Here is a 27,430-nt window from a genome sequence, read left to right as displayed (position 1 = left end):
TCTCTCTGTCCCACCTGGGGCTCCAGGGCACTGTGGCCTATCACCAGAGGGACCAGATGCTCGTGGCCCTCCAAGGTCTTAGTGTGGAGCTACTCACCCCCATCAGCACAGAGAAGACCCACGTCTTGTGGCTGAAGCAGGGGGGCAGTCTCTTCGACAGCTGCAGGTCGCTCGGCTTCACGTCCGGGGCGTAGCTGGCGGGGTCTTGCCGGCCCCGCTCCAGCGTGGGCATCCGGTCATAGGCCAGCTCCTCTCTGAATGGCTCCTGGGTCATGGCACTTGGGGACACCACAGCTGTGCTGAATGTAGAGCCACGTGTCACCAGTTCTTTATCTGGAATAAAATTATCATTGGTTTTGACCACTCTGAAGAAACTTCAATAAGTTGTTTCCAAGAAATACTTTTTAACAAAAGAAATATTGTTCATACTGAAGTGCTCTAAATTTGAAGAAGAAAATGAGCACTTGAATCTAAAAGTGAAAAAAAAAATAACTTTCCTAGAAAAACAGACCTGAATAATCTGGGTTCAGGGTGAGATTCTACGCTTTAAATGCCTCATTGATCCATCTGGGCCCTCCAGTTGCAACACCTGACAACATCCATCGGCAACTTCGTCCATGAACACATCACGCCGGGGACTCAAGCACATTAAACTGCTCCAATTGGTAGCTAAACGAGAGATTGCAAAACATGCCTCTACTTAACAGCTTAATGTCTGAGCACTTACCTCCCCCGCTGCCCTGCCGTTGGGAGCACTGGTCTCTGGGTGAGGGACTTCCAGCAAGAACTATTCACAAATGAAACAAAAGCTCAGCAAACTTAAGCTGAAGGCAGGGGAAGGAGAGCTGCTTCCTGCATATCAATGAGGGGAGGAATCAGGTGGATCCTAGCAATGTTTCGTGTTGGTTGTGTAAACCACTGCCTCGGAGCTGTCAGAACCCAACTAGGAAAGGAAGGGGGTCTGCCTGTGCCACTCGCCGCAGAGCTCGGGTATCTCAGAAGAAAGAAGCGTCCCTAAGAATAGAATCCCACCAAGTACACATTCTGAGCAGGCCCTGTTTCTGAAACATAACCGTTTACTCAAAGGTCTTATACATCTTTCCAAGCAGCCTTTTTCCATCCCCCACAGCCACACAGTGGGAATCTCCTTCACAAGGTCACATAAGCATTCACGCACTTGGCTTAGCTGCGTGGCCCTTGGGCGGCTCCGGATTCGGCCCTGGGGTTTGCGAGGGCAGCCCGGATGGCTGGTAGGCCCGGTCCTGCTGCCCCCTTTATCTCTGCTCACCAAGCAGAGAAAAACCACAGCAATGTGCGTCGCCCAGAGACACTGGCACCCTGACAGCTACAGTGACGGATTCTTTGTGCACATTGTAAAAAGGCTCAAACTAAAGTTTCTGAAAAACCAGCTCCTTAAACCATGAACCACATTAAAACTTGAGCAAAGTCATCAGTTTCCAGACCATGGGATGTTCTGTTGTCTTCGTTTCAATCAAGCAAGAAGCTTTTAGTAAGCTTTTATTAGCTTTTAGTAAGATTACACATACAAGCATCCCCATCCCAGTGAAAATGCCCACTAAATCATCTCAATCAAAACGAGTAAGTATCAAGTACGCATAAATGCAGCTCAAAACACTTTGCTCAACCACACCCCCCACGGGAAACAGCAGTGATAAATCTTTAGCAATAAACGAAAGTTTAAGCTATACTGATATTTTAGGGTTGGTTAATTTTGTGCCAGCCACCGCAGCCAATGTTCCATTGTCTTCATTTCAATCAAGCAAGGATGAGAAATAATTTTCAAAAACTATAATCTATGAAGTCAAGAACTAATTTGAATGGATTGAGAAACCTCCCAAACTTCACTATCTTTTGAAGCGATAAACGGGATTAGTGGGAATGGGTCCAACTGGATCGAATCCTTCTGTGTTTCTTTTTGTTTGAAAAAAATGTTAATCGGATTTCAACATTTTTTTCTTTCAAAAGTTGTTCTCCACTTAGAAATACAAACAAGCTGCCCTGAACCAGAAGTTGCAGAGCAAACCCCTCAGCTTCCCAGATCATATGTCGTCACTTGAGAATTGCTCCCATGTTTCTGTCGGCAACACTAGTTTCTAGAACAGGCCCTGTTCTTTCATACAATCTTCCAACAAATTCTTGCTCCTAAAATGCCCTTCCTTCCTCTGCCTGCTGATGTCCCATCATCATTCAACATTCAACAAACATCTATGGGGTGGACAGAGAAGTGATGTCCTTCCTATAGGCTGTTTACATTCATCAGGGACACAGGAGTGCACAGGATAAACAAATTAGTGTGTTATACAGAGATATGGTTTGGCTGTGTACCCACCCAAATCTCATCTTGAATTGTAATTCCCATAATCCCTACGTGTCGTGGGAGGGGCCCGGTGGGAGGTAATTGAATCATGGGGGTGGTTACCCCCACGCTACTGCTCTCCTGGCAATGAGTGAGTTCTCACGAGATCTGATGGTCTTTTATAAGGGGCTTTCCCCGCTTTTGCTTGGGACTTCTCCTTCCTGCTGCCTTGTGAAGAAGGACATGTTTGCTTCCCCTTCCACCATGATTGTAAGTTTCCTGAGGCCTCCTCAGCCCTGTGGAACTGTGAGTCAATTAAACCTCTTTCCTTTATAAGGGCTTGACTCTAAAATTACCCAGACTTGGGCATGTCCTGACAGCAGCATGAGAACAGACTAATACGTCCAGTGACACACATGATTTCCTCTATGAGGGAAAAGAAGTCAGGGGAGAGAAATGAGGAGCTGCTGATTGCAGGGGCCAGGGCAGGCCTCAGTGAGAAGGTGGCAGGGAGGGGAGGCTGGCAGAGTTGAAGCAAAGGCTGCAGGTGGGGGAGGGCGGGCGAGGACCACGCAAGGGGGATACAGGTAGGACAGCCAGATGCCAGCACCTGTGGGTTTGGAGATGACTCTGCTTCAACTCTGAGACGGACCTGCTGGAGGGGTCTGGGCAGAGCAGCATCCAGTCACTCACTGGGTGGAGAGCAGGCTGGGGGGTGGGAGGAGCAGGTGCTGCCTGGCATTGAGGTGGCAGTGGGCAAGTGGTAAGGAGGGACTGGGCTCTGAACAGGGTTTGAAGAGCGGACGCAATCTGCTGTCAGAGCGATGTTGCTGAGTTCTGTCTGAGCAGTGAGGACAGAGATGAGAAGACCAGGGTGAAGCAAGTGTGGAGCGACGATCTGGAGTTCCATTCTGGACATGATGAGGCTGAGATGTCTGTGGGCATCTGCCAGGTCTACTGAGTCCAGAATCCTGGGGAGCGGCCCGAGCTGGGGAGCTGAGGGGCAGCCCTGCAGGCACAACACCCGCTACAAACCATCCTGGCAGGAAGCCCACGAGCCACCAGCCCTCACGCAGCTCATTCAATCTCCCGCCAACCAGTGGGTCCCTGGGACTCTGCTGGCTCCTGTATGTTCCAGCACCCAGCCCAAGACACAGGCTTAGCGGGGATTTGAAATGCTGGGGAGTGCGCCACCCTCTCCCCTCCCACAGAAAGAACTATAGGTACACTCTGCATCCATGGACAGGCAAGGTCCACGCTGTCATCAGACTGACAGATCTGACCTAGTAAAATAAAGCTATGTCAATCAAAAATAAGTCAGGGCCGGGCGCGGTGGCTCACGCCTGTAATCCCAGCACTTTGGGGAGGCCAACGTGGGTGGATCACCTGCAGTCAGAAGTTCGAGACCAGCCTGACCAACATGGTAAAACCCTATCGCTACTAAAAATACAACAACAACAATAACACAAATTAGCTGGGTGTGGTGGTGGGTGCCTGTAATCCCAGCTAGTCGGGAGACTGAGGCAGGAGAATTGCTTGAACCCAGAAGGTGGAGGTTGCAGTAAGCTGAGATCACGCCACTGCATTCCAGCCTAGGCAACAGAGCAAGATTCCGTCTCAAAATAAATAAATAAATAAATAAATCGGACCCTCCCCCCAACCAGCAATAGCAGAATACACATTGTTTACAATGCCACGTGGGACATATATGAAAGGAGACCCCATGAAAGGGGAAAGCCTCAATCAATATTAGACACTGAAGTCATCCAGGTGTTCCTCTCTGACCATGACCAAACTATTAGATATCAGTAACAGTAAATTACCTAGAAAATCCTCCAATATTTAGCAATTAAACAACATACCTCTAAAAAACATTCAATGGTTCAAAGAAAAAAATCACAAGGGAAATTAGAAACTGAATGAAAATAAAAATACAAGTCAAATTTTGTAGGATGCAGCTAATCAGAGCTTAAAGAGAAATCTGTAGTCCTTTTAAATGCTTATATTTAAAGTAGAAGAAAGTTGCAAAAGTAATCATCTAATTGTCTACCTTAAGAAGCTAAAAAAAAAAAAGCACAAATTAAACCAAAAAGGCAGGAGGTAGGAAATAATAAAGAGCAGAGACTGGACATGGTGACTCACGCCTGGAATCCCAGCACTTTGGGAGGCCGAAGCGGGCAGATCACCTGAGGTCAGGAGTTCGAGACCAGCCTGGTCAACATGCCAAAATCCTGTCTCTACTAAAAATACAAAAAAAAAAAAAAAAAAAAATAGCTGGTGTGGTGGCGCACGCCTGTAATCCCAGCTACTCTGGAGGCTGAGGCAGGAGAATCACTTGAACCTGGGAGGTGGAGGCTACAGTGAGCCAAGATCACGCCACTGCATTCCAGCCTTGGCGACAGAGCAGGACTCTCAAAAAAAAAAAAAAAAGAAAGAATAAAAAACAGAAACCATTGGAATAGTAAAGATATGTATTTTTTTTGTTTTTGTTTTTGTTTTGAGGCAGAGTCTTGCTCTGTCTCCCAGGCTGGAGTGTAGTGGTGTGATCTCAGCTCACTGCAACCTCCGCCTCCTGGGTTCAAATGATTCTTCTGCTTCAGCCTCCCGAGTAGTTGGGATTACAGGCATGCGCCACCATGCCTGGCTAATTTTTTTTGTATTTTTTGTAGAGACAGGATTTTGGCAGGTTGACCAGGCTGGTCTCGAACTCCTGACCTCAAGTGATCTGCCCACCTTGGCCCCGCAAAGTGTAAAGATATTTTTAAAATAGAGAAAAATCAATGAAATCAAGAGATGATTTTAAAAAATCAATAAAATTGATAAATATAGACTGATCAAGGAAAATGAGAGGGATGAGACAAATTACCTGTGTCAAGAATGAAAGATGGTTCATCATTATGGACCATACAGACGTTAAAAGGATAATAAGGAAATATGCTGAACAACTTTATGCCAATAATCTGACATCTAATAATTGGATGAAATGGACAAATTCCTTAAAAGAATTACCAAAGTTTACTCAATATTACCTTGATAACTTGAATAGCCCTCTAGCTGAAGCAGAAGTGAATTTCTCATTAAAAACCTTCCCACAAAGAAAACTCGAAGCCCAGATGAGTTCCCCAGTGAATACTACCACAATTTTTAGGGAATAAGTTACACCATCCTACTCCCAGGTCACTGCAGGCCCAGCTTAAACCGACTGCAAACCAGACAGACACAGAAAACGGGAGTTGGGCCACCGAGCAATCTGCTTCACCAGCACCGTCCCCAACCTTGGACAAAGCGTTACGAAGCTGAGTCGGGCAATACACCGAAAGGATAACGAATCGTGACCAAGTGAGTTTTCCAAGGAGAGCCAAGCAATGTAATTCCCTATACAGGCTGAAATAAAAAGCTACAGGATCATTTGAATACATGCAGAAAAGCGTTGCAGAAAATTTCACACCCACTCATAAGAACTCTTGGAAAAACAGGAATAGAGGGAAGTTCCTCAACTTGATAAAGAATACCAACAAAAAACGAATGCTAACATCACTCTGGGCGGTGAAAGCGCACTTTTCCCTAAGGGGTGGGCGGCAAGAAGGCGGACCCGCTCGAAGCTCCGCCCACCCGCTCGGAGTCCCGCCCACCCGGCGGTCACACCGCCTTGCGCACTCAGCATGACGTCACTCCCGCCAGGCACCTCGCCTAGTCACGAGCTGCCAGGCGCCAACCGCCGACCTCTAACCGCTACGGGTCCCGGTTCGCGCAACGACCGCAAGGCGCATGCCCAGGCGCGGCTACCCCATTGGTGGCGGGCGGCGGGAGCGGCGCGGGCGCGTGCGGGCGTTGGCGGCGGCGGTGACGGCGGCCGAGGCCGGGCGAGGGCCATGCTGAGCCTCGCGGCCAAGCTGGTGGCCTTCTTCTGGAGGACGGCGGACACCCCTAGGGAGGAAGCCGGGCGGCCGGAGCCCGAGCTCGCGGAAGGTGGCTCGCGGGAGGCGGTCGGGAGGCGGGTCCTGGGCCCTCGCGTGTCGGCCACGAGGGAGCCGCGCCCAGAGGTCTTTGAGTGCAGTGCGGGCCGGCAGGAGACGCGGGGCCCGGCCTTTCCTCATCTCCCCTGGGGGGATCCCCGCGCACCTCAGGAGGCGTCCGACCCCACAGCATCCCGCCGCTCTGGGCGCCCGTCCTCTGTGAGGTCTCTCCGGTGTCACCAGCCCCTCTTCCCGCCCTCGCTGTGTGTGTTTACGCCGAGCAGCTGCCAAGTCGTCTCTCCACGTCGCTCCTCCCTGTCCACAGCGTCATTGGCGGTGGCGGTTGCGTGTCTAGAAAGCCCCGAAAAACGCGGCCCCGCAGACTTGGCCTGTCCTTTCAGAACGCGCTGCGCCAACGCGCGCCTTTTCCTTGCCTGGTTTTGGAGCCCATCTTCCTAAAGCCCGGGATGCGCCTGGATTCCCTCACCGTTCCTTTCTCCTGAGGTGTTTGTGTGTGTGTGTGCGAGACACAGTTTCGCTCTTGTTGCCCAGGCTGGAGTGCAGTGGCGCCATCTCGGTTCATCGCAGCCTGCGCCTTCTGGGTTCAAGTGATTCTCCTGCCTCAGCCTCCCAAGTAGCTGGGATTATAGGCACCTGCCACCATGCCCGGCTAATTTTTGTATTTTTAGTAGAGAGGGGGTTTCGCCATCTTGGTCAGGCTGGTCTCGAACTCCTGATCTCAGGTGACCCACCCGCCTTGGCCTCCCAAAGTGCTGGGATTGCAGGCGTGAGCCACCACACCCGACCTCTCCTGAGGTTCTGCTGGCTTCTCCCGATGTTTCCTTATGTGGGAATGGAATCCCCAGTAGTGGATCCCTAGTTGCCTTCTGTGAGAAAAGGCAGGAACAGGCTTCAGGAGGGGCGCTTCCTGCTGCAGGCAGCGTGTTCAGGGCCTCCATCCACAAGGGCCGATGCCCGGGGGGCCGGCTGTGTTACCTGGAGCACTTGCTTCGTGGATCTCTTCGGTAGAACACGCGCTCAGTGGTAGCTGGAGCTCCAGCTCTTGGCAGCACTAAGATCCCATGCCTGTACCTTAACCGTCACCCCAGGTTCTTCCCGTGGCTGGGAAGCTGCAGGAAGGCGCGTTCAGGACTCAGGACCGTGGCTGCAGCAGTGGCCAGATGGCTGAGGGCGTGCGCTGCTCCTGGGCCAGACTTGCCTGCCCGGCCCCGAACCTTTTCCAGCACCATGTTTGTTGAGATTCTCCAGTCTTCTGAGGCTACTGCTGATGGTGATGAAAGAAGACAATCTATAGTACTAATAAAACCGTGCATTCTAATGACTCCCAGATGCTGATATAAGTGGCTACTTACATAGCACTTAACTCGTGTCAGCCACGCAGAGGTCCATACATGCGCGTGTGTTCTGCCACTTAACCCTTCAGCAGCTCCCTTGGGTAATGACGATTAGTCTCCCTCTTACAGATGGCAACAGGCCCAGAGTAGTTAAGGACCTAGTCCAGGGTTACACCAATGGCGGTAGAAGAGCTAAGAGTCAACCCCACGCAGTCCGCTGTGGAGTCAGGGCTGTCACCTCCACAGCCACTACCTGTGCCCTTCAGAGGAAACTGGGCTGTCTGCCTCCAAACCCCACGTTCCAGACACAGCACTCTCTGATGGGATTCTCTCTGTCTCAAGTCAGCCCGTTTGGCGTCAGTCCCTCATGGAGGCTTTTACACTCTGCCTTTCTCTGGTGGGGTTCACTGTAGCGTGCACTTGCTTTTAGGGCCAAGATAACTTCTTTGTTTACCTATCTCAGGTGACACTAAGCTGAAAACTGTACGGGGTGTCGTGACAAGGTACTGCAGCGATTATGGCATGATTGATGATTTGATCTACTTCTCCAGTGATGCTGTGACTAGCAGAGTGCTTCTGAATGTTGGACAGGAAGTGATTGCAGTTGTGGAAGAAAACAAAGTGTCCAATGGACTGAAAGCAATCAGGGTAAGGTTTGAGTTCATTTGGGAACAGTTTTTCTTCGCCATGGGACTTTGTGTTGTTTTCCTTGTGTGTAATCTATCAGACATGAGCCCGCCAAGGGAGAAAGAGTGGAATGTACCTTCAGGGGGATGCTTTTGCTCTTTATGATTTATGTTTTAAAAAATAAACAGACTGGGTACAGTGGCTCACGCCTGTAATCCAGCACTTTGGAAGGTTGAGACAGGCAGATCACTTGAGCTCAGGAGTTAGAGACCAGCCTCGGCACCATGGTGAAACCTCGTGTCTACAAAAAAAAAAAAAAAAAACCCCACAAAAGTTAGCCTGGTGTCGTGGCACATACCTGTAGTCCCAGCTACATGGGAGGCTGAGGCGGGAGGATCGCTTGAGCCCAGAAGGTCGAGGCTGCAGTGAATTATGATCGCATAACCACACTCCAGCCTGGGTAACAGAGCAAGACCCTGTCTCAATAAATAAACAGCAGTCATTGTAAATCATTCAAACAACATAGACATGTATACTTTAGAAAGTAAAGTTTGCCTATGAATTTATGCTGTGGAGAACATAGCAATTATATATCTATTATTTTCTTGCTTTTTAAACAATTTAATGGTTATCACCAAACGAACATCAATAATATACAAATTTATACTCTTAGGAGCAGAATGAGAGACTGCACTTAATTTGCACTTAAGCCTTAAGTATGGTAACTCTCATGTTTTTGTTTTTGTTTTTTTTTTCCTGAGACGGAGTCTCTGTCGCCCAGGCTGGAGTGCAGTGGCACAATCTCAGCTCACTGCAAGCTCCGCCTCCCGGGTTCATGCCATTCTCCTGCCTCAGCCTCCTGAGTAGCTGGGACTACAGGCGCCCACCACCACACCGAGTTAATTTTTTTATATTTTTAGTAGAGACGGGGTTTCACCATTTTAGCCAGGATGGTCGCAATCTCCGGACCTTGTGATCTGCCCGCCTCAGCCTCCCAAAGTGCTAAGATTACAGGCATGAGCCACCACGCCAGGCCTCATGTTTTTTCTATGAATTATTTTTGTGTCCTTTGTCTACATTTTTGTTGAGTTCAACTTTTTCTCTTGTTAAAGTTTATATATTAGGGAAATTAGAGCTTTTTAAGGAAAATTATTATATGAAAGTGTTAGGAATATTTTCCCCAGGATCATCTTTGACTGTGTTTTATAGTTTCATTTTTTGTAGTTAAGTGTGCCTCTTTTCCATGTAGTTTTTGGGTGCTGTAAGAGGCCTTAGGGAGGCTTATTCCACTTCTTATTCCTAATATTCAAATTTTACTCTGAAAATTGTTTATTGACAATTAGAATTTTTTTTTTTTTTAATTTTTGAGACAGAGCTTTGCACTGTCACCCAGGCTGGGGTATAGTAGTGCGATTATAGTTCACTGCAGCCTGGAATTCCTGAGCTCAAGCGATTCTTCCACCTCAGCCTCCTGAGTAACTGGGACCACAGTTGCACACCATCACATCTGACTAATTTTTAAAATTTTTTTGTAGAAATGGCATCTCACTGTGTTGCGCAGGCTGATCTGAAACTCCTGGCCTCGAGTGATCCTTCCACCTCGGCCTCCCAAAGTGTTGGGATTACAGGCATGAGCCACCATGCCTGGCCTGTTTGTTGATATTTAAATATTTGACCTGCCTGGAGTTTATTTTGGTGCACAGACTGAGAGAAGGAACCAGACATTGCTTTCCTAATGGCTAGCCAGTCATCTGAGTCGCTCACTTTTTCCCTGCTGATTTGGAAAATTCCTTAATCGTGTATCAGAATCCCACCTGCATGTGATGTGGTCCTGATGCTCATAAGGGGGCCCAATGGCATGGTTGCTGTGATAGGTGGTGAGCAGGTTTCCCTTCCTTAGTCTTATTAGCATATGGTGTTTTTCTGGCTCTTCACATGTTCTGGATAAGTTTGGAATCTTGTTTCTCCCCCTCTGCCCAGATTTGCTTTGGATGGCACTGAGTTTATGGATTTCATTTAGCATAATTGATATTTGGGTCATATGGAGTCTTTTCCAACAACAAATTATGTCTGTCCATTTATTTAAGCCTTCTTTTGTATTCTTTTTATAGTTCAATAGTTTTCTTCATTTAGGTCCCGTAAATTTCTTATTAAATTTATTTTCAGGAGTTTTTATGTGTTCTATTAACATCATTTTCCATTGTATTTTCAAATTAATCTTTTTCTTCCTATATGGGAAAGCTTTCAATTTTCTTCTTCTTTTTTTTTTTTTTTTTTTGAGACGGAGTCTCGCTCTGTCGCCCAGGCTGGAGTGCAGTGGCGTGATCTTGGCTCACTGCAAGCTCTGTCTTCTGGGTTCACGCCATTCTCCTGCCTCAGCCTCTGGAGTAGCTGGGACTACAGGCGCCTGCCACCACGTCCAGCTAATTTTTTGTATTTTTAGTAGAGATGGGGTTTCACTGTGTTAGCCAGGATGGTCTCGATCTCCTGACCTTGTGATCCGCCACCTCGGCCTCCCAAAGTGCTGGGATTACAAGCATGAGCCACCACGCCCAGCGATTTTTAAATGTAATTTGGAATCTGGCAAACTTATTGAGCTATTAACTACTTTTTAAAGATACTTGAGATGTACTTTATTATCCTGTTATAGTTAGTACCATCTAATGCTTAGTATCGTCTTTCTCAAATTAAAAAAAAATGCATACCCAATAAAATAATTCAAAGTCTAGAAATCCATCATTCAATATGGTAGCCACCACTCATGTACAGCTGTTTAGATTTATTAAAACTAAATGCAACTTACAGCCAGGCACGGTGGCATAAACCTGGAGTCCCAGCACTCGGGAGGCTGAGGTGGGAGTTCGAGACCAGCCTGGGCACATAGAGACCCTGTCTCTTAAAAATAAATAAACGAATGTCCTCAGTTTCCTTGGCCACATTTCAAGTGCTAACTGAAGCCTAGTGACTACCAAATTGGGCAGCACACGTAGAGAACATTTCTGTCAGCTCTGGCTTAGAGACTGTGAATACAAAGTAGAAGAGCCTCCCTCCATGTTCCCCACCTGGACTTTAATGCTGCAGACCTGATGCTCTTCCGGGTTTCTGTGTTTACCTTATCTGGTAGATAGTTGAGTCACTTGAACAATATGCTTGTATCTTTTATTAATTCACCAGTGTTAGTATTTATGGACTTCCATCATCAGATGTACAACTGGCTCATTCACACTACTCTCTTTTCCTCTCCCAATTATTTAATTATATTTTTTACTGCAAAGATTTCCTTTTGAACTTGAAATTATACCATAGTCCTCATGTTTTTGTGTGTATTTAAAGGAGTACTCTGGGTTCAGAATCTTTCAAAGGGGATCTGGAACCCAGAACCTGTGGAGATGATGTTACCTCGTTCTCTGAGCTGTGGTCGTGTAGCTCGCATGCAGCCTTCCAAAGCAGGTTCTCATACCAAATTCCTGTTGATTTTAAGATACACCATTAATTTGATAATGAAAATTTAAAATGGAAACGTAGGTTGTGAGACTCATTCTGATCTCAGAAATGTGACAATGTGGAAAAACTGGCCCCTGGGTGTCCAGCAAATCCCAGCCCTCTTGGTGGTCAGCTGCCCTTTACTTGTTCCATCTTGTAAGGAATGCAGGACCTTTTTTGTTATGGTGAAGAGTGTTCATCTCTACTCACAATCTTGCTTTTATAAATTAGTAATGGATTTTTCAAGTACTTTTCAGTATCTTCCAAATGATCCCATAGTTTTTGTCCCTTTGCTCTTAATATGGTGGAAAATACAAACAGTTTCTGTGTTGTGAGCCGTTCTCACTTGACGAGAATGATCCCCATTTGGTATAAACCTGCATGTACTTCTGGATTTATTTTTTATTTAGGTATTTTTCTTGTGGTAAAATATGCATAATATACGATTTTAACCATATTGACATGTATGGTTCAGTGGCATTAAGCACATTCACATTGTTGTGCAGCCATCACCACAATCTGTCTTCAGAACTTTTTCCGCATCCCGATAGACACTGTACCCATTAAACAGTTATTCAGTGTTCTACTTTATGTCTCTATGAATTTGCCTATTCTAAATACCTCATATAAGCGGAGTCATGTGTCTGGCTATTTGACTTCTGTTTTCAAGATTTGCCCATGTAGCATGTATCAAAAGTTAATTCCTTTTTTATGGCTGAATATTCCATTGTGTGAATAAATCACATTTTGTTTATCCATTCATCCGTTGATGGACACTTGGGTTGTTTCTACTTTTTGGTTGTTGTGAATTGTGCTGCCATGAACAAGTGTCTGTCTGAGTCCCTGTTCGGTTCTTTTGGGGCTATGCCTAGGAAGAGAATTGCTGGGCCGTATGGGAAGTCTAGGTTTAACTTTGTGAGGAACCAGATGTTTTCCACAGCAGCTGCACCATTTTATGTTCCACCAACAGTGCATGAGGCTTCTACTTTCTCTATATCCTTGCCAACACTTGCTATTTTCTTTTTCTTTTTTTTTTCTTTTTGACAATAGCTATTCCTCGTAATTGTGAGGTAGTATCTCACTGTGGTTTTGATTTGCATTTCCCTAATGATTTGTGAGGGCATCTTTTCGTGTGCTTATTGGCCATCTATATATCTTCTTTGGAGGAATGTCTACTCAAATCCTTTGCCCGTTTTGAAATTAGGTTGTTTTCTTGTTGTTGTTGAATTCTTTATATATTCTGGATATTAATCTCTCATCACATGCATGATTTGCAAATACTTTCTCTCATTTTATCAATTGTCTTTTCACTTTCTTCATAGTATCCTTTGATGCACAGATGTTTTAAATTTTGATGGAAGTCTAATTTATCTCTTTTATTGCCTGTACTTCTGATGTCACACTCAAGATATCATTGACTAATCCAAGATTATGAAGATTTTTTTCTACCAAGAGTTTTATAGTTTTTGCTTTTAAATTAAAGTCTTTGATTCATTAAAAAATTTTTTTGAGACAGGATCTCACTTTGTTGCCCAGGCTGGAGTGCAGCAGCACAGTCACAGCTCACTGCAGCCTCAACCTCCCAGGCTGAAGTGATCCTTCCACCTTAGCCACCTGAGCAGCTGGGACTACAGGTATGTGCCACCTCACCCAATTTTTGTATTTTTTGTAGAGATGGGGCCTCCCTATGTTGCCCAGGCTGGTCTCAAACTCCTGGGCTCAAGTGATCCGCCCACCCCACGCCTTCCCAAATGCTGAGATTATAGGGGTGAGCCACCACACCTGGCCTCTGTAATCCATTTTGAGTTAATTTTTGTGTTTGGTGTAAAACGAGGGTCTAACTTTATTATTTTGCCCTTGGTTATTTTCCCAGCACTATTTTTTTTTGAGACTGCACAGTTGCAGTTTATTGAATGGTCCTTGTCAAAAATCAATTGACTGCACATGCAAGGGTTTATTTCTGGGCTCTCTTTACTATTGCATTGGTTTATATTTCTGTCCTTACACTGGTGCCACACTAGTTTGATGACTGTAAATTTGTAGGAAGTTTTGAAATCGGGAGGTATGAAACCTTCAATTTTGTTACTCCTTTTCAAGACCATTTTGCCTATTCATGGTCCCTTGAGATTCCATTAGAATTTCAGATGGGCTTTTCTATTTATATAAAAATAGACCCATAGGACTTTGATAGGGATTGCGTTGAATTTGTTGGGTTTTTTTTGTTGTTTGTTTGAGACAGAGTCTTGCTCTGTCACCCAGGATGGAGTGCAATGATGTGATCTTGACTCATTGCAACCTCTGCCTCCCAGGTTCAAGCAATTCTCATGCCTCAGCCTCCCAAGTAGCTGGGACTGCAGGTGCTTGCCACTACACCCAGCTAAGTTTTTTTGTATTTTTAGTAGAGATGGGGTTTCACCATGTTGACCAGGCTGGTCTTGAACTCCTGACCTCAAGTGATCTGCCTGCCTCAACCTCCCAAAGTGCTGGAATTACAGGTGTAAGCCACCACACCCAACCTGAATTTGTGTAATAGATCACTTTGGGTAGTATTGTCATCTTAATAATTAAGTGTTAGATTGTCATCTTAATAATTAGGTATTAAGATTAACATCTTAGTAATCACTTATAATCACTTTGGGTAGTATTGTCATCTTAATAATTAAGTCTTAAGATTGTCGTTTTAATAATACTAGGTTTTCCAATTCATGAACATGGTTGTCTTGCCGTTTATTGAGGTATTTAATTCATTCATTATTGTCATTGTACATGTCTTCCATCTCCTTAGTTAGGTTACTAAGTGTTCTTAGGAATTAACCTATTAACCTAACAATGCTGTTATAAATGGAATTGTTTTCCCTTTCTTTGGATTGTTTTTCTTGATTTCCTTTTTGGATTTTTCATTGCAAATGTATGGAAATCTGATTTTTGTATGTTGACTTTGTGTCCTGTGCTGGATTCATTTATTAGCTCTAACCATTTTTTGTTTTATTTACGTGTGTGGAATCTTTAGAGTTTTCCACAGATGAGATCCTACCATCTGTGAATAAAGATAATTGAAATTTGAAAGTCTCGAAGTGAGCATGGGCATCCTTGCCTGGTTCCTGATCTTAGGGAAAGCTTTCAGCCTTTCACCATTGAGTGTGGTGTTTGTTGTGAGTTTTTTGTTTATGGCCTTTCTCATGTTGAAGAGATTTCCTGCGATTCCTAGTTTATTGTTTGCATCATAAAAAGTGTTGATTTTGTCAAATGCTTTTTGTGCATCAGTTGAGATCATTGTGATTTTTTTCCCTCATCTTATCAATGTAATATGTTGACTGATTTTCATATGTTGAAACACTTTTGCATTCTGGGATAAACCCCACTTAGTCATGGGGTATAATCCTTTTAATATGCTGCTGCATTCAGTTTGATAATAATTCATTGAGGATTTTTGCATCAGTGTTCATAAGGGATTGCTGTAGACTCAATATGGTATCCCACAAAATACATATGTTGAAATCCTGACCCCAGTGCAGTCTTATTAGGAGGCTTTGGTGGGTGACTAGGTCATAAGGGCAGAGCCCTTATGAAACATACCCCAGAGAACCCCTTTGCCCTTTCTGCCATGTGAGGACACAGCAGGAAGACACCGACAGTGAACCAGGAAGAAGGCCCTCACCAGACCCGGAATCTGCCAGGGCCTTGATCTTGGACTTGCAGCCCTAATGGTCTCAGACAGGCATGCCAGCCTGTAGTTTGCTTTTCTCATAGTTCTGTATTATGGTTTAAAGAGCAGTGTGTTTGTTTTACAGGTAGAAGCTGTCTCTGATAAATGGGAAGACAACAGCAGAAACCATGACAGTCCCTCAGACTGCAGCCCCCAAGTGTTGATTGGCTGTGTGACTTCCCTGGTGGAGGGCGCAGGCTGTATCAGTCAGACCACCTACTTCTCTCTGGAGAGTGTGTGCGAAGGTATGCTCAGGGGTCTATGTTCCACATTTAAGATTAGGTTTTGTCTTTTAAAGAATTATTGTGGGCCAGGCACAGTGGCTCATGCCTATAATCCTAGCACTTTGTCAGGCTGAGATGGGAGGATTGCTTGAGCCCAGGAGTTGGAGGCTGCAGTGAGCTATGATCCAGCCACTACACTCCAGCCTGGGTGACAGAACACAACCCTGTCTCTGGATTTGTGATGGCTACACACATCATTGAAGGGGTCAGGCTTGGGCATGCTTTGTTTGTTGAGAGGGTTTGGGGATTAGAGTAGCTTCTCCAGGTGCTGGCTTCACACAGAGGCTCTTGGATATTGAGTGGACTTTGGGAGAGGGCACCAGGTCACTGTTTTGTTTTTTTGTTTTTGTTTTTGTTTTTCAAGACGGAGTCTCACTCTTGCCCAGGCTGGAGTGCAGTGGTGCAATCTCAACCCACTGCAACCTCTGCCTCCTGGGTTCAACTGATTCTCCTGCCTCAGCCTCCCGAGTAGCCGGGATTACAGGTGTGCACCACCATGCCCAGCTAATTTTTTTTTTTTTTTTTTTTTTTTTGAGACGGAGTCTCGCTCTGTCACCCAGGCTGGAGTGCAGTGGCGCAATCTCAGCTCACTGCAAGCTCCGCCTCCCAGGTTCACGCCATTCTCCTGCCTCAGCCTCTCCGAGTAGCTGGGACTACAGGCGCCCGCCACCACGCCCGTCTAATTTTTTGTATTTTTAGTAGAGACGGGGTTTCACTGTGGTCTCGATCTCCTGACCTCGTGATCCGCCCGCCTTGGCCTCCCAAAGTGCTGGGATTACAAGCGTGAGCCACCGCGCCCGGCCCAGCTAATTTTTTGCATTTTTAGTAAAGATGGGGTCTCACCAGGTTGGCTGGGCTGGTCTGGAACTCTTGACCTTAGGTGATCCACCCGCCTCGGCCTCCCAAAGTGCTGGGATTACAGGCATGAGCCACTGTACCCAGCCAGGTCACTATTTAAACTTGTGCTTTTATGTATTTTGTGTTCATTTGTTAAATGCAGTCAGTAATTTCTAGGTAGTTGTTGCCTCCATATAATTATAGTGTTATGATCTAAGTTAGTGTTACAGGCATGCTGAGGTACTATTTAAAGTACTTTAGATGTTTTAAAATAGGGCTTGGGGTTAGCATTGTGTGTTTCCTAAAGTATATATTCTTTTTCTTTCTTTTTTTTTTTTTTTTTTTGAGTTGGAGTCTCACCCTGTTGCCCAGGCTGAGGTGCAGTGGCAGGATCTCGGCTCACTGCAACCTCCACCTCCTGGGTTCAAGGGATTCTCCTACCTCAGCCTCCTGAGACTACAGGTGCCCACCACCACAGCAGGCTAACTTTTTGTATCTTTAGTAGAGACAGGGTTTTACCATGTTGGCCAGTCTGGTCTCGAACTCCTGACCTTGTGATCCACTCGCCTCGACCTCCCAAAGTACCGGGATTACAGGTGTGAGCCACCGCTCCTGGCTGTATATATCCATTTTTTATTGCATTTGTTTTTGGCTGATCAAAGAATTTGTTTTTATACCTAAAGAAAGAATGGATGCCATTGACTGAGCTGAACTCAGCAGCGGTTTGCTCTACTCCTGCTGCCTATGGTGGTGAAGACGGAGCTGGACTCCATATTCAGGTCTGTTTCTTCTTCCCCAGGAGAAACAGACCTCTGCATACATTGTGGTAGGGCAGGAATTGGAAAAGCTGCCCGGGGAGGTGACTTCTGAGCTGAAGTCCATTTGCACAGCCCACAGCACTGCCTGTTGGAAGATGAATAGAAGTTTTCTGCTTTAAGCTGCGGGGTGGGAGGTCTGGGTGGTGGCTCTGCCCACCAGAAAGCTGCTGTCTCACTCCTTTTCACCTTGGTTTTTATGTGTGTGTGTGTTTTTGTTTTTGTTTTGAGACAGAATCTTGCCCTGTCTCCCAGGCTGGAGTGCAGTAGCACGATCTTGACTTACTCCAAGTTCCGCTTTCCAGGTTCATGCCATTCTCCTGCCTCAGCCTCAGCCTCCTGAATAGCTGGGACTACAGGTGCCCATCACCACACCTGGCTAATTTTTTGTATTTTTAGTAGAGATGGGATTTCAATGTGTTAGCCAGGATGGTCTCGATCTCCTGACCTTGTGGTCCGCCCGCCCCGGCCTCCCAAAGTGCTGGGATTACAGGCATGAGCCACTGCGCCTGGCCTTTTGTGGGTTTTTTTTTTTTTTCCTTGTTTGAGACAGTTTCACTCTTGTTGCCCAGGCTCGAGTGCAGTGGTCTGATCTTAGCTCACTGTAACCTCCACCTTCTGGATTCAAGCAATTCTCTTGCCTCAGCTTCCCGAGTAGCTGAAACTACAGCTGTGCACCACCACACCTGTCTAATTTTTGTATTTTTAGTAGACGGGGTTTCGCCACGTTGGTCAGGCTAGTCTTGAACTCTTGACCTCAGGTGATTTACCCACCTAGGCCTCCCAAAGTGCTGGGATTATAGGCATGAGCCACCGTGCCCAGCCTTGACCTTGGTTGTTAACCCTGGGATCCCCAAGATGAAATCGATAGGTGTCTATTGGGATTTTAGAATCTCTGTGCTGCCAGAGAAATGCTCAGTTCTGGGGAAAGGCGACTGTAATCATGGAGGCCCCTCAACCCTGGTAACAGGAAGCCCCTCTCAGGGGTGTCGCCAGGAAATGGCTCAAGAGGAAGAAAACCAGAAATGTTTGATGTTGCGGATGTTGATGGGGCAGAGAAGAGAAAGTGTCCCCTGAGGAATAAAGATGGGCAGGGATCCGGAGCCCAGGCCAAGGGATTTCCCGGTATAAAAAACCTCAAGTGAGGCAAAGTCAGGTCCTCTTGAGGCTGAGAGAGTCACACTCAGACATGTCAGAATCGCTGTGAACACAATCACAAAACCTAAGGACCACAGCAAAAGAACTTTTTTGAAAGAGAAAATACAGTGTGCAAAAAGGCTGAAACACAGTATCTAATGAGATCAGCAAACCCCTCAAGCACCGTCTCCTTCAAAGCTCCTCCTCACAGGATGGTGGTACCACGTAGCTGAAAGTAGACATAGCTGTACCTGAGCAAAAGGTGCGGCTGTGTCCTCATAAAACTTTATTTATAACTTCTGACCTAAAGGTGGCAAAAGGAAGAATTATGCTAAATTTTTCATTTGCTTATGGGAGAGTCAGAAGATGCTGTTTCCTTCTTGACATTAATTCAACAAATTATTAGAGTGCTTACTCTACTAGACGCTGCTTCAAAGAATTCGCATTTTGAGAGAGAGAACAAAGTAAGCAAGTGAACAGAGAAAATAATTAGCATCAGGCCTGGCACAGTGACTCACACCTGTCATCCCAGCACTTTGGGAGGCTGAGGCGGGCAGATCACCTGAGATTGGGAGTTCAAGACTAGCCTGACCAACATGGAGAAACCCCGTCTCTACTAAAAATACAAAATTAGCTGGGTGGTGGTGGTGCATGCCTGTAATCCCAGCTACTCTGGAGGCTAAGGCAGGAGAATCACTTGAACCTGGGAGGCGGAGGTTGCAGTGAGCCAAGATCGTGCCACTGCACTCCAGCCTGGGCAACAGAGCGAAACTCCTCAAAAAAAAAGAAAAAATAATTAACATCTTCTGCTCTGCAGCAACTGTCCAGGGTCGTGTCAGAAGACTAGGGTATGTGGTTTGGAGTTCCTTCCTGCATGTAGCCTTGAGGCTGGGGCAGAGCTGAGCGGGTCACAGGTGTGGCGGGAGGAGGGTCCAGGTAATGCCAGCCGGCCTGGGTCAGGTTCTGTCCTAAACACAACCCTCTGAGGTTACCTCAGTGAGGTCTGACACACGAGGGCAGCAGAGGGGAACGCGTGGTTGTAGCGTGGGAGGGAGCAAATGTGGACAGCGTGCTGGGGCATGTGACTGGAGGAGGAGACCGTGCTTGTGCATGTTTGAACAGCACTGTCCCCCAGCCCTGGCCTGCTCCTGAGGTTTGTAGACAACACATGTGAGATGGGAATGCTTAACATCAGTGGTGGGGCTCAGGTTGTTTTATATACATGTCTGGTAAACCCTCTGCCATTTGGATGAAGGCAGCTAAAATTGAATTGGACATTTAGCTGAAGCACAGTTTCTCATCCTCAGCGCTCCAACATCTAGGCTGAAGCATTCTCTGTGGTGGGGCTTGTCTTGGGCACTGGAGGCTGTTTAGCTGCGTCCTGCCCTGGCCATGTTATGATAACCTAGAGCATGTCCAGATGCCATCAAATGGCCCCTGAGGACAGAATGGCCCCCAGGTAGGATCCACTGGCCTGAAGGTGGGGTCTGAGCTGCGAGCATGTGGTGGCTCCGTCCCGGCCCTCTTCATTCCTGGTTGAGCACTGAGTAGTGTATGGTGAGATCGAGGTTTCACAGGTTCTTATTGTAGTCCGTGTGGCCGCAGCACCCAGCTGGGTCACACATCAGGTGATTTCATTATTTTCAAGTTATATCAGTTTGTGCATCCACTTAGAGCAGCAGTCCCCAAACTTTTTGGCACCAGGGACCAGTTTTGTGAAAGATAATTTTTTCCACAGACCAGGGAGGGAGGATAGTTTTGGGATGATTTCAGTGCATTACATTTATTGTGCACTTTATTTCTATTATTATTACGTTGTAATTTATAAGGAAATAATTATACAACTCACCATAACATGGAGTCAGTGGGAGCCCTGAGCTTGTTTTCCCAGAACTAGATGGTCCCATCTGGGGGTGATGGGAGACAGTGATAGGTCGTCAGGCATTAGATTCTCATAAGGAGTGCGCAACCTAGATCCCTCACATGCACGGTTCACAATAGGGTTCCAGCTCCTATGAGAATCTACTACCCCTGCTGATCTGACAGGAGGCGGCGCTCAGGCTATAATGTGAGCAATGGGGAGCGGCTGCAAATATAGATGAAACTTTGCTTGTTATCCCCAACTCACTTCCTGCTATGCAGCTTGGTTTCTAACAGGCCACAGACCGGTGCCTTCTGTCTAATCTCCCCCAGCCTGCCCTGTGTGGACTGTCCAGCCTTGTTCTTGGTGCTTGTGGAAAGCACTAGCAGAAATTGGCGCAGGGGTCTGGGGAGTGAGTTTGGGAGGGGCACTCCCTGCCTGGTGCCCTTTGGAGGCGTCTGTCCTTCCCATGAGGCCACAGCCCCTCACAGCCGGAGCTACAGCCAGGATGACCATGTGGTTTAGCCTCCAAACTGGTACACGTTTGAGAAGGAAAGGGGATGTCAGAATTAAAATTAGATCATTTTTGAAATATCTATGTATTGGTTAACAGAGTGATTTTATTATATTAGTGGACTTTTAAAGTAGTATTTTTCAGAAACTATAAAAAAAAGGTGGGTATATTAAAAAAAGTCATTGGTTATCGACATTATATTCTTGGTACATATTAACATACTTTAATATCTTAGCATCTAAGATATATTTTTCTGAAAAATGTATATTTTTCAACATGATCTTACTCTTATTATTTCATATAATTGCCTGGCGTCGTCTTCAAAGTTGCATTTTTATGGTTGATGAATTTGAAATTGAAATTGTAAACACCTTTGATTGAGGCTTTTTTTTTTTTTTTTTTAAGACACAGTCTCCCTCTGTCACCCAGGCTGGAGTGCAGTGGCTCAGTCATAGCTCACTGCAGCCTCAAACTCATGGGCTCAAGCAGTCCTCCCACCTCAGCCTCCCTAGTAGCTGGGACTACACACATGCACCTCCATGCCCAGCTAATTTTTGTGTTTCTTGTAGAGACACGGTTTCACCGCGTTGCCCAGGCTGTTCTTGAGCCATAGTGTTTTTAATTGAGGAAATATTAGTAAACTCAAAGCAAAATCTGTAAAATGTAAGATGTTGACAATTCTGTATTTTTTTTCTATTGAAATATATTACTGTTCCAGCGCAGATGTTTTCGTAGGTACTGTCTTTTTGCATCAATTCAGAGCCCGTAAGTGTTCAAACATTTTTACAAGCTGACATTCATCAAGTAAGTTGTCTCTGTCATTCTTTCCATGTGTAGGTCTTCTCAGCATCTCAGGGCCATTCATGCCGTTACAGAATGTCAGCTTGTCCAGGTTAAGAAAGGGCTTCATCAAAAGATTCTTTTGAAAGTTTGGAATATTCTCAAGTCCAGTCTTAGAATTTCAGCATTCATCTGTGGATTCCATTTGAGCTCCTGAGATCTGATTGATTATTTCCTCCATTGTTTTTCTGTTTTCCTGTTCATCAGCTTTATTTTCAATAACTACAATTTGCAAAAGGTATCAAAAGCTGAAGATTTTGGGTTCTACATGTATTAAAGATTTTCTGCTGACTTGAACAAAGTAAAACCAAAATTTAGAGATCTCACTTAAAAAGAAAGTAAAAGGAGCATCATCACAGGACCTTTTGGTTGATTTACAGAACGGTTCCTCAGGTTCAAGCATTTGTAAAATCCAGGTTGGGGGAGCAGCAAAGAGAAAATGAGGGCTGCCAGCCCCCAATGTCCATGTTTGTGTTTCATTGTCATGAGCTTTGTCACAGGAGTTGTGCATGTATGTATGTCACAGAAATTCAGGAACTTGTACGTGCTTGTCTTCCAGCTGGCTGCATGTCTGGAGGATCGCGTGTGCACTATAGCCATCTGAGTGCATTTCTGCTGTCTCAGCTTCCTGACCTGCAGGGTCTGATTTGTACTGTGGTGCTTTACTCCGTTAACATCCTGTTATCACTGTAGAAACACATGTTTTTATCTCCAGTGTTGAATTTCTAAACTTAATTTACAGTGGCATTCACCATAATGTCAAATATTTCTCCTTCAATAGAAAGTTCTTCTGAAATCTTTACTTTTGTTTGCTTGTTTTTGTTTTTTAGAGACAAGGTCTTACTCTGTCACCCAGGCTGGAGTGCAGTGGCACAATTATAGCTCACTGCAGCCTGGAATTCCTGGGCTTAAGTGATCCCACCTCAGCCTCGTGAGTAGCTGGGACTTCAGGCTCATGCCACCACACCCAACTAATTCTTTTTTTTTTTTTTTTTTTAGAGATGGGATCTTACTGTGTTGCCCAGGCTGGTCTCAAACTCCTGAGTTCAAGTGATCTTCCCACCTCAGCCTCACAAAGTGCTAGAAATCTTTACTATGATTCCATGATTCTGCTGGAAAAAAAATTACTTGAATTTAACTTTTTTTTTCTCTAAAGTAACTGTACAACATATAGAACTAGTACATTAATAGCTATTGCTTCACTTTTCATTTATGTCCAGGAAATTCAGAATAAAAATTGGGAAAATTCTGTTAAACAATTGTGGAATAAATGAAGGCATGGTTTACAAAACGCTGTATAAATGTGTCTCCAGAGTTTCACATATTAAATTGTGGTTTTAGGACATGGTCTTCTTTTTTTTTTGAGATGGAGTCTCGCTCTGTCACCTAGGCTGGAGTGCAGTGGCGCAATCTCGGCTCACTGCAAGCTCTGCCTCCCAGGTTCATGCCATTCTCCTGCCTCAGCCTCCTGAGTAGCTGGGACTACAGGTGCCCGCCACCACGCCTGGCTAATTTTTTGTATTTTTAGTAGAGACGGGGTTTCACTGTGTTAACCAGGACGGTCCCGATCTCCTGACTTCGTGATCCACCTACCTTGGCCTCCCAAAGTGCTGGGATTACAGGCGTGAGCCACCGTGCCCGGCCAGGACATGGTCTTCTTAAAATACTCCCTGACCTTGAAGTCAGTGCCCTAGCATATTTTAGTGTCTTCTATTTTCTTTTTTTTTTTTTTTTTTTTTTTTGAGGTGGTGTCTCGCTCTGTCACCCAGGCTAGAGTGCAGTGGCGTGATCTCAGCTCACTGCAAACTCCACCTCCTGGGTTCACGCCATTCTCCTGCCTCAGCCTCCTGAGTAGCTGGGACTACAGGCGCCCACCACTGCTCCCGGCTAATTTTTTGTATTTTTATTAGAGACGGGGTTTCACCATGGTCTCGATCTCCTGACCTTGTGATCCGCCTGCCTCAGCCTCCCAAAGTGCTGGGATTACAGGCGTGAGCCACCACGCTTGGCCTCTGTTTTCACATAGACAGTGATTTCACCGTGGCTCACATGTTGAATGTAGGCGTCGGCTGATATTTGTGCTGTTACATGTGCATCACCAGCTTTCTGGAGAAACAAACTCAGTATTCAATTAAACACTTTTTTTTGAGCTTCCAGAGTGCTTATTGCAAAATAACAAAAAGATTTTAACTACCTGTACCATGGCAGACCTGTGCAGACCATCTCTCTGTTCTGTCAGCACCACTCAGCCACTTCATGTCACTGAACCTGCAGTTTTCCACCAGCTGCGGGAGGCCCAGCGGTGTCTTGCGTCCGGCAGGCCATGGCTTGGGCCACAGCACAGCTCTCTGGCACACTGAGGGGCTGGCTGGACCATTGAGTGCTTCCCTCACACCTGAGTGCAGGTGTCTCTCTGTTCCCGAGCACCGTGTGTGTCCCTGACAGGGAGGTGCCACAAACACTGCAGGATGGGGGAAAGGGGGATGCCACCTGCCCTCAGATGTGCCACATGGGGAAGGACTGCCACGAGCATGCACATTGCACCTTCTAGAGCCTGGAGGTGTGAGTGAGAGGCTCCAGCTCAGCACATTTTATTGCAGTGGTTAATAATACTTCAGGGGTTTTTATTCCAAAATATGTTTCTCACAGTAGTAGAAAGTGCCTTTTAAATGTTCAAATGTATCCTCAGATATGATAGAAATGATTTCAGTGCACCACGACCTCAGAATAACTTGTGCACTTTAACACTACCATGGCTTTTTTCCTGGCGGTTTTAGGCTTCGAGCCCTGCAAGGGAGACTGGGTGGAGGCTGAGTACCGGATCCGGCCCGGCACGTGGAGCAGCGAAGCCACCTCGGTGAAGCCACTGAGATACAAGCGCGTGGACAAGGTAGCGTGCCGACAAGTGGCTCCTCTCTGTGCCTCTAGCAGACCTGCCATCAGGGGTAACTTGCACGGCCCAGGCTTCTCCTGCATGTGTTGGGAGCCTGGAAAAATAAAGCTTTGTCATGGCCAAAGAGGAGTGTGTTTTCCTAGGAAACAGTAACTCCTAGTGCTTGCATACCTAAATTCTAAGGTCTGCAGTTCATGCAACAGTACTAAAATGTTCTAAGGAGAAAGATGTGTTGGAGAGTCACTGGACCAGTGCTATGGGATGGCAGACTTGAGCTTCCTGGTGCAGCTTGTGTGCTTTGGGCTGACTTGGGCGTGTGTCAGAGCTGCGCCATGGTGTCGTGCAGCACCTGCTTCCCGTGACGCTCAGCTCTTTGCTCCCAGGTCTGCATCTCTAGCCTCTGTGGAAGGAACGGCGTGATAGAAGAAAGCATCTTCTTTACCTTGGACTCCTTGAAACTGCCAGATGGGTACATACCCCGGCGAGGTGACGTGGTCAATGCAGTGGTGGTGGAGAGCAGCCAGTCATGCTACCTCTGGAGGGCGCTTTGTATGACCCTAGTGAAGAGGCGGTAAGAAAACGCTTTTCTGGCCAGGTGCGGTGGCTCACGCCCGTAATCCCAGCACTTTGGGAGGCTGAGGCAGACGGATCACCTGAGGTTGGGAGTTCAAGACCAGCCTGACCAACATGGTGAAACTCTGTCTCTACTAAAAGTATAAAATTAGCTGGGCGTGGTGGTGCTCACCTGTAATCCTAGCTACTCGGGAGGCTGAGGCAGGAAAATTGCTTGAACCTGAGAGGCAGAGGTCACGGTGAGCTGAGATCGCGCCACTGCACTCAAGCCTGGGCGACAAGCAAAACTCCATCTCAAAGAAAACGCTTTTCTCCTTTGGGATGTGAAAGGCCCAATATAAGTATATTTTGAAGAGTTACCTTAATAAGCCAAATAGTAGACATTTCAAGCCCTGAGTTGTTGGGGTAAAAGGAGAGCATCCCTAGCACTTCAGGAGGCCATGGCAGGAGAATTGCTTGAGCCCAGGAATTTGAGACCAGCCTGGGCAACATAGTGAGACCCCATCTCTACAAAACATTAAAAAATTAGCCGAGCGAGGCCGGGCGTGGTGGCTCACGCCTGTAATCCCAGCACTCTGGGAGGCCGAGGCGGGTGGATCACGAGGTCAGGAGATCGAGACCATACTGGCTAATATGGTGAAACCCCATGTCTACTAAAAAATACAAAAAATTAGCCGAGCGTGGTGGCGGGCACCTGTAGTCCCAGCTGCTCAGGACTCTGAGGCAAGAGAATGGCGTGAACCCGGGATGCAGAGCTTGCAGTGAGCCGAGATCGTGCCACTGCACTCCAGCCTGGGCAACAGAGCGAGACTCCTCAAAAAGAAAAAAAAAAAATTTAGCCGAGCATGGTGATGTGCACCTCTGGTCCCAGCTACGCACAAGGTTGAAGCAGGAAGATTGCTTGAGCTTAGGAGCTTGAGGCTGCAGTGAGCTGTGATCGTGCTACCGCACTCTAGCCTGGGCAACACAGCAAGGCTCTGTCTTAAAAAAGAGAAAGGAAAAGGAGGCTGGTCATGGTTGCTCACGCCTGTAATCCCAACGCTTTGGGATGCCGAGGTGGGTGGATCACGAGGTCAGGAGTTCGAGACCAGCCTGGCCAACATGAAGAAACCCCATCTCTACTAAAAATACAAAAATTACCCGGGTGTGGTGGCAGGCACCTGTAATCCCAGCTACTTGGGAGGCCAAGGCAGGAGAATCACTTGAACCCAAGAGGCAGAGGTTGCAGTGAGGCGAGATTGTGCCACTGCACTCCAGCCTGGGTGACAGAGGAAGACTGTCTCAAAAAAAAAAAAGACAGTGGCCGGGCGCGGTGGCTCACGCTTGTAATCCCAGCACTTTGGGAGGCCAAGGCGGGCGGATCACGAGGTCAGGAGATCGAGACCACAATGAAACCCCGTCTCTACTAAAAATACAAAACATTAGCCAGGCATGGTGGCGGGTGCCTGTAGTCCCAGCTACTCGGGAGGCTGAGGCAGGAGAATGGCGTGAACCCGGGAGGCAGAGCTTGCAGTGAGCTGAGATCAGGCCACTGCACTCCAGTCTGGGCAACAGAGTGACACTCCGTCTCAAAAAAACAAAAAAAGAGACTGTCTTTTGGAAGCTTTCAGCCATCTCCGTGGTTGACTGAAGATGGAGTTTGGGGTCCCTCTTCATCCTTTATCTTACATTAGCGATTGCCATTTTGGGTGGATTTTTCTCTTTTGTTGTTTCACATTTTGGCATTTAAAAAATGCATTGGACGTAGTTGGTTCTTAAAATTACTGGATTTCAGGCCGGGCGCGGTGGCTCACGCTTGTAATCCCAGCACTTTGGGAGGCCGAGGCGGGCGGATCACGAGGTCAGGAGATCGAGACCACAATGAAACCCCGTCTCTACTAAAAATACAAAAAATTAGCCGGGCGTGGTGGCGGGCGCCTGTAGTCCCAGCTACTCGGAGAGGCTGAGGCAGGAGAATGGCGTGAACCCGGGAGGCGGAGCTTGCAGTGAGCCGAGATGCGCCACTGCACTCCAGCCTGGGCGACAGAGCGAGACTCCGTCTCAAAAAAAAATAAAATAAAATAAATAAAATTACTGGATTTCTGGCCGGCCACAGTGGCTCACGCCTGTAATCCTAGGACTTTGGGAGGCCAAGGCGGGTGGATTGCCTGAGCTCAGGAGTTCGAGAACAGCCTGGGCAACACAGTGAAACCCCATCTCTACTAAAATACAAAAAATTAGCCAGGCGTGGCA

The 27,430-nt window shown here is 46.6% G+C and overlaps 2 protein-coding genes across 16 annotated transcripts in view; one reads left to right on the top strand and one right to left on the bottom strand.

The window, feature by feature from the left end:
* Window positions 1-5,867, bottom strand: part of MLC1 (modulator of VRAC current 1) — a 29,036-nt gene extending 23,169 nt beyond the window's left edge. Inside the window, exons 1-3 of one of the 4 annotated variants that reach the window (XM_063622501.1) lie at window positions 5,851-5,867; window positions 728-787; window positions 98-333 (exon numbers count right to left, since the gene is read on the bottom strand). In XM_063622501.1, the coding sequence (XP_063478571.1) occupies window positions 98-274 (177 nt within the window). In that variant the 5' untranslated portion in view covers window positions 275-333; window positions 728-787; window positions 5,851-5,867. The other 3 variants (XM_055252974.2, XM_055252976.2, XM_055252975.2) reach the window with 3 other exon arrangements.
* A 223-nt stretch (window positions 5,868-6,090) lies between these two features.
* The window catches only part of MOV10L1 (Mov10 like RNA helicase 1), a 70,080-nt gene continuing 48,740 nt past the window's right edge, over window positions 6,091-27,430 (top strand). For 3 of the 12 annotated variants that reach the window (XM_055252853.2, XM_063622481.1, XM_063622484.1), the window contains exons 1-5: window positions 6,093-6,286; window positions 8,092-8,276; window positions 15,530-15,689; window positions 24,510-24,622; window positions 25,009-25,196. In XM_055252853.2, coding sequence (XP_055108828.2) covers window positions 6,190-6,286; window positions 8,092-8,276; window positions 15,530-15,689; window positions 24,510-24,622; window positions 25,009-25,196 — 743 coding nt within the window. In that variant the 5' untranslated portion in view covers window positions 6,093-6,189. Of the gene's footprint in view, window positions 6,287-6,352; window positions 6,610-6,969; window positions 7,565-8,091; window positions 8,277-15,529; window positions 15,690-24,509; window positions 24,623-25,008; window positions 25,197-27,430 lie in introns of those variants that run through there. The other 9 variants (XM_055252859.2, XM_055252855.2, XM_063622483.1 and 6 more) reach the window with 8 other exon arrangements.

Source organism: Symphalangus syndactylus, chromosome 18 (genome assembly GCF_028878055.3).
Source record: "Symphalangus syndactylus isolate Jambi chromosome 18, NHGRI_mSymSyn1-v2.1_pri, whole genome shotgun sequence".
NCBI lineage: Eukaryota > Metazoa > Chordata > Mammalia > Primates > Hylobatidae > Symphalangus > Symphalangus syndactylus.
Note: the sequence above shows the minus strand (reverse complement) of the source record. Positions and strands in the feature narration are given on the sequence as shown.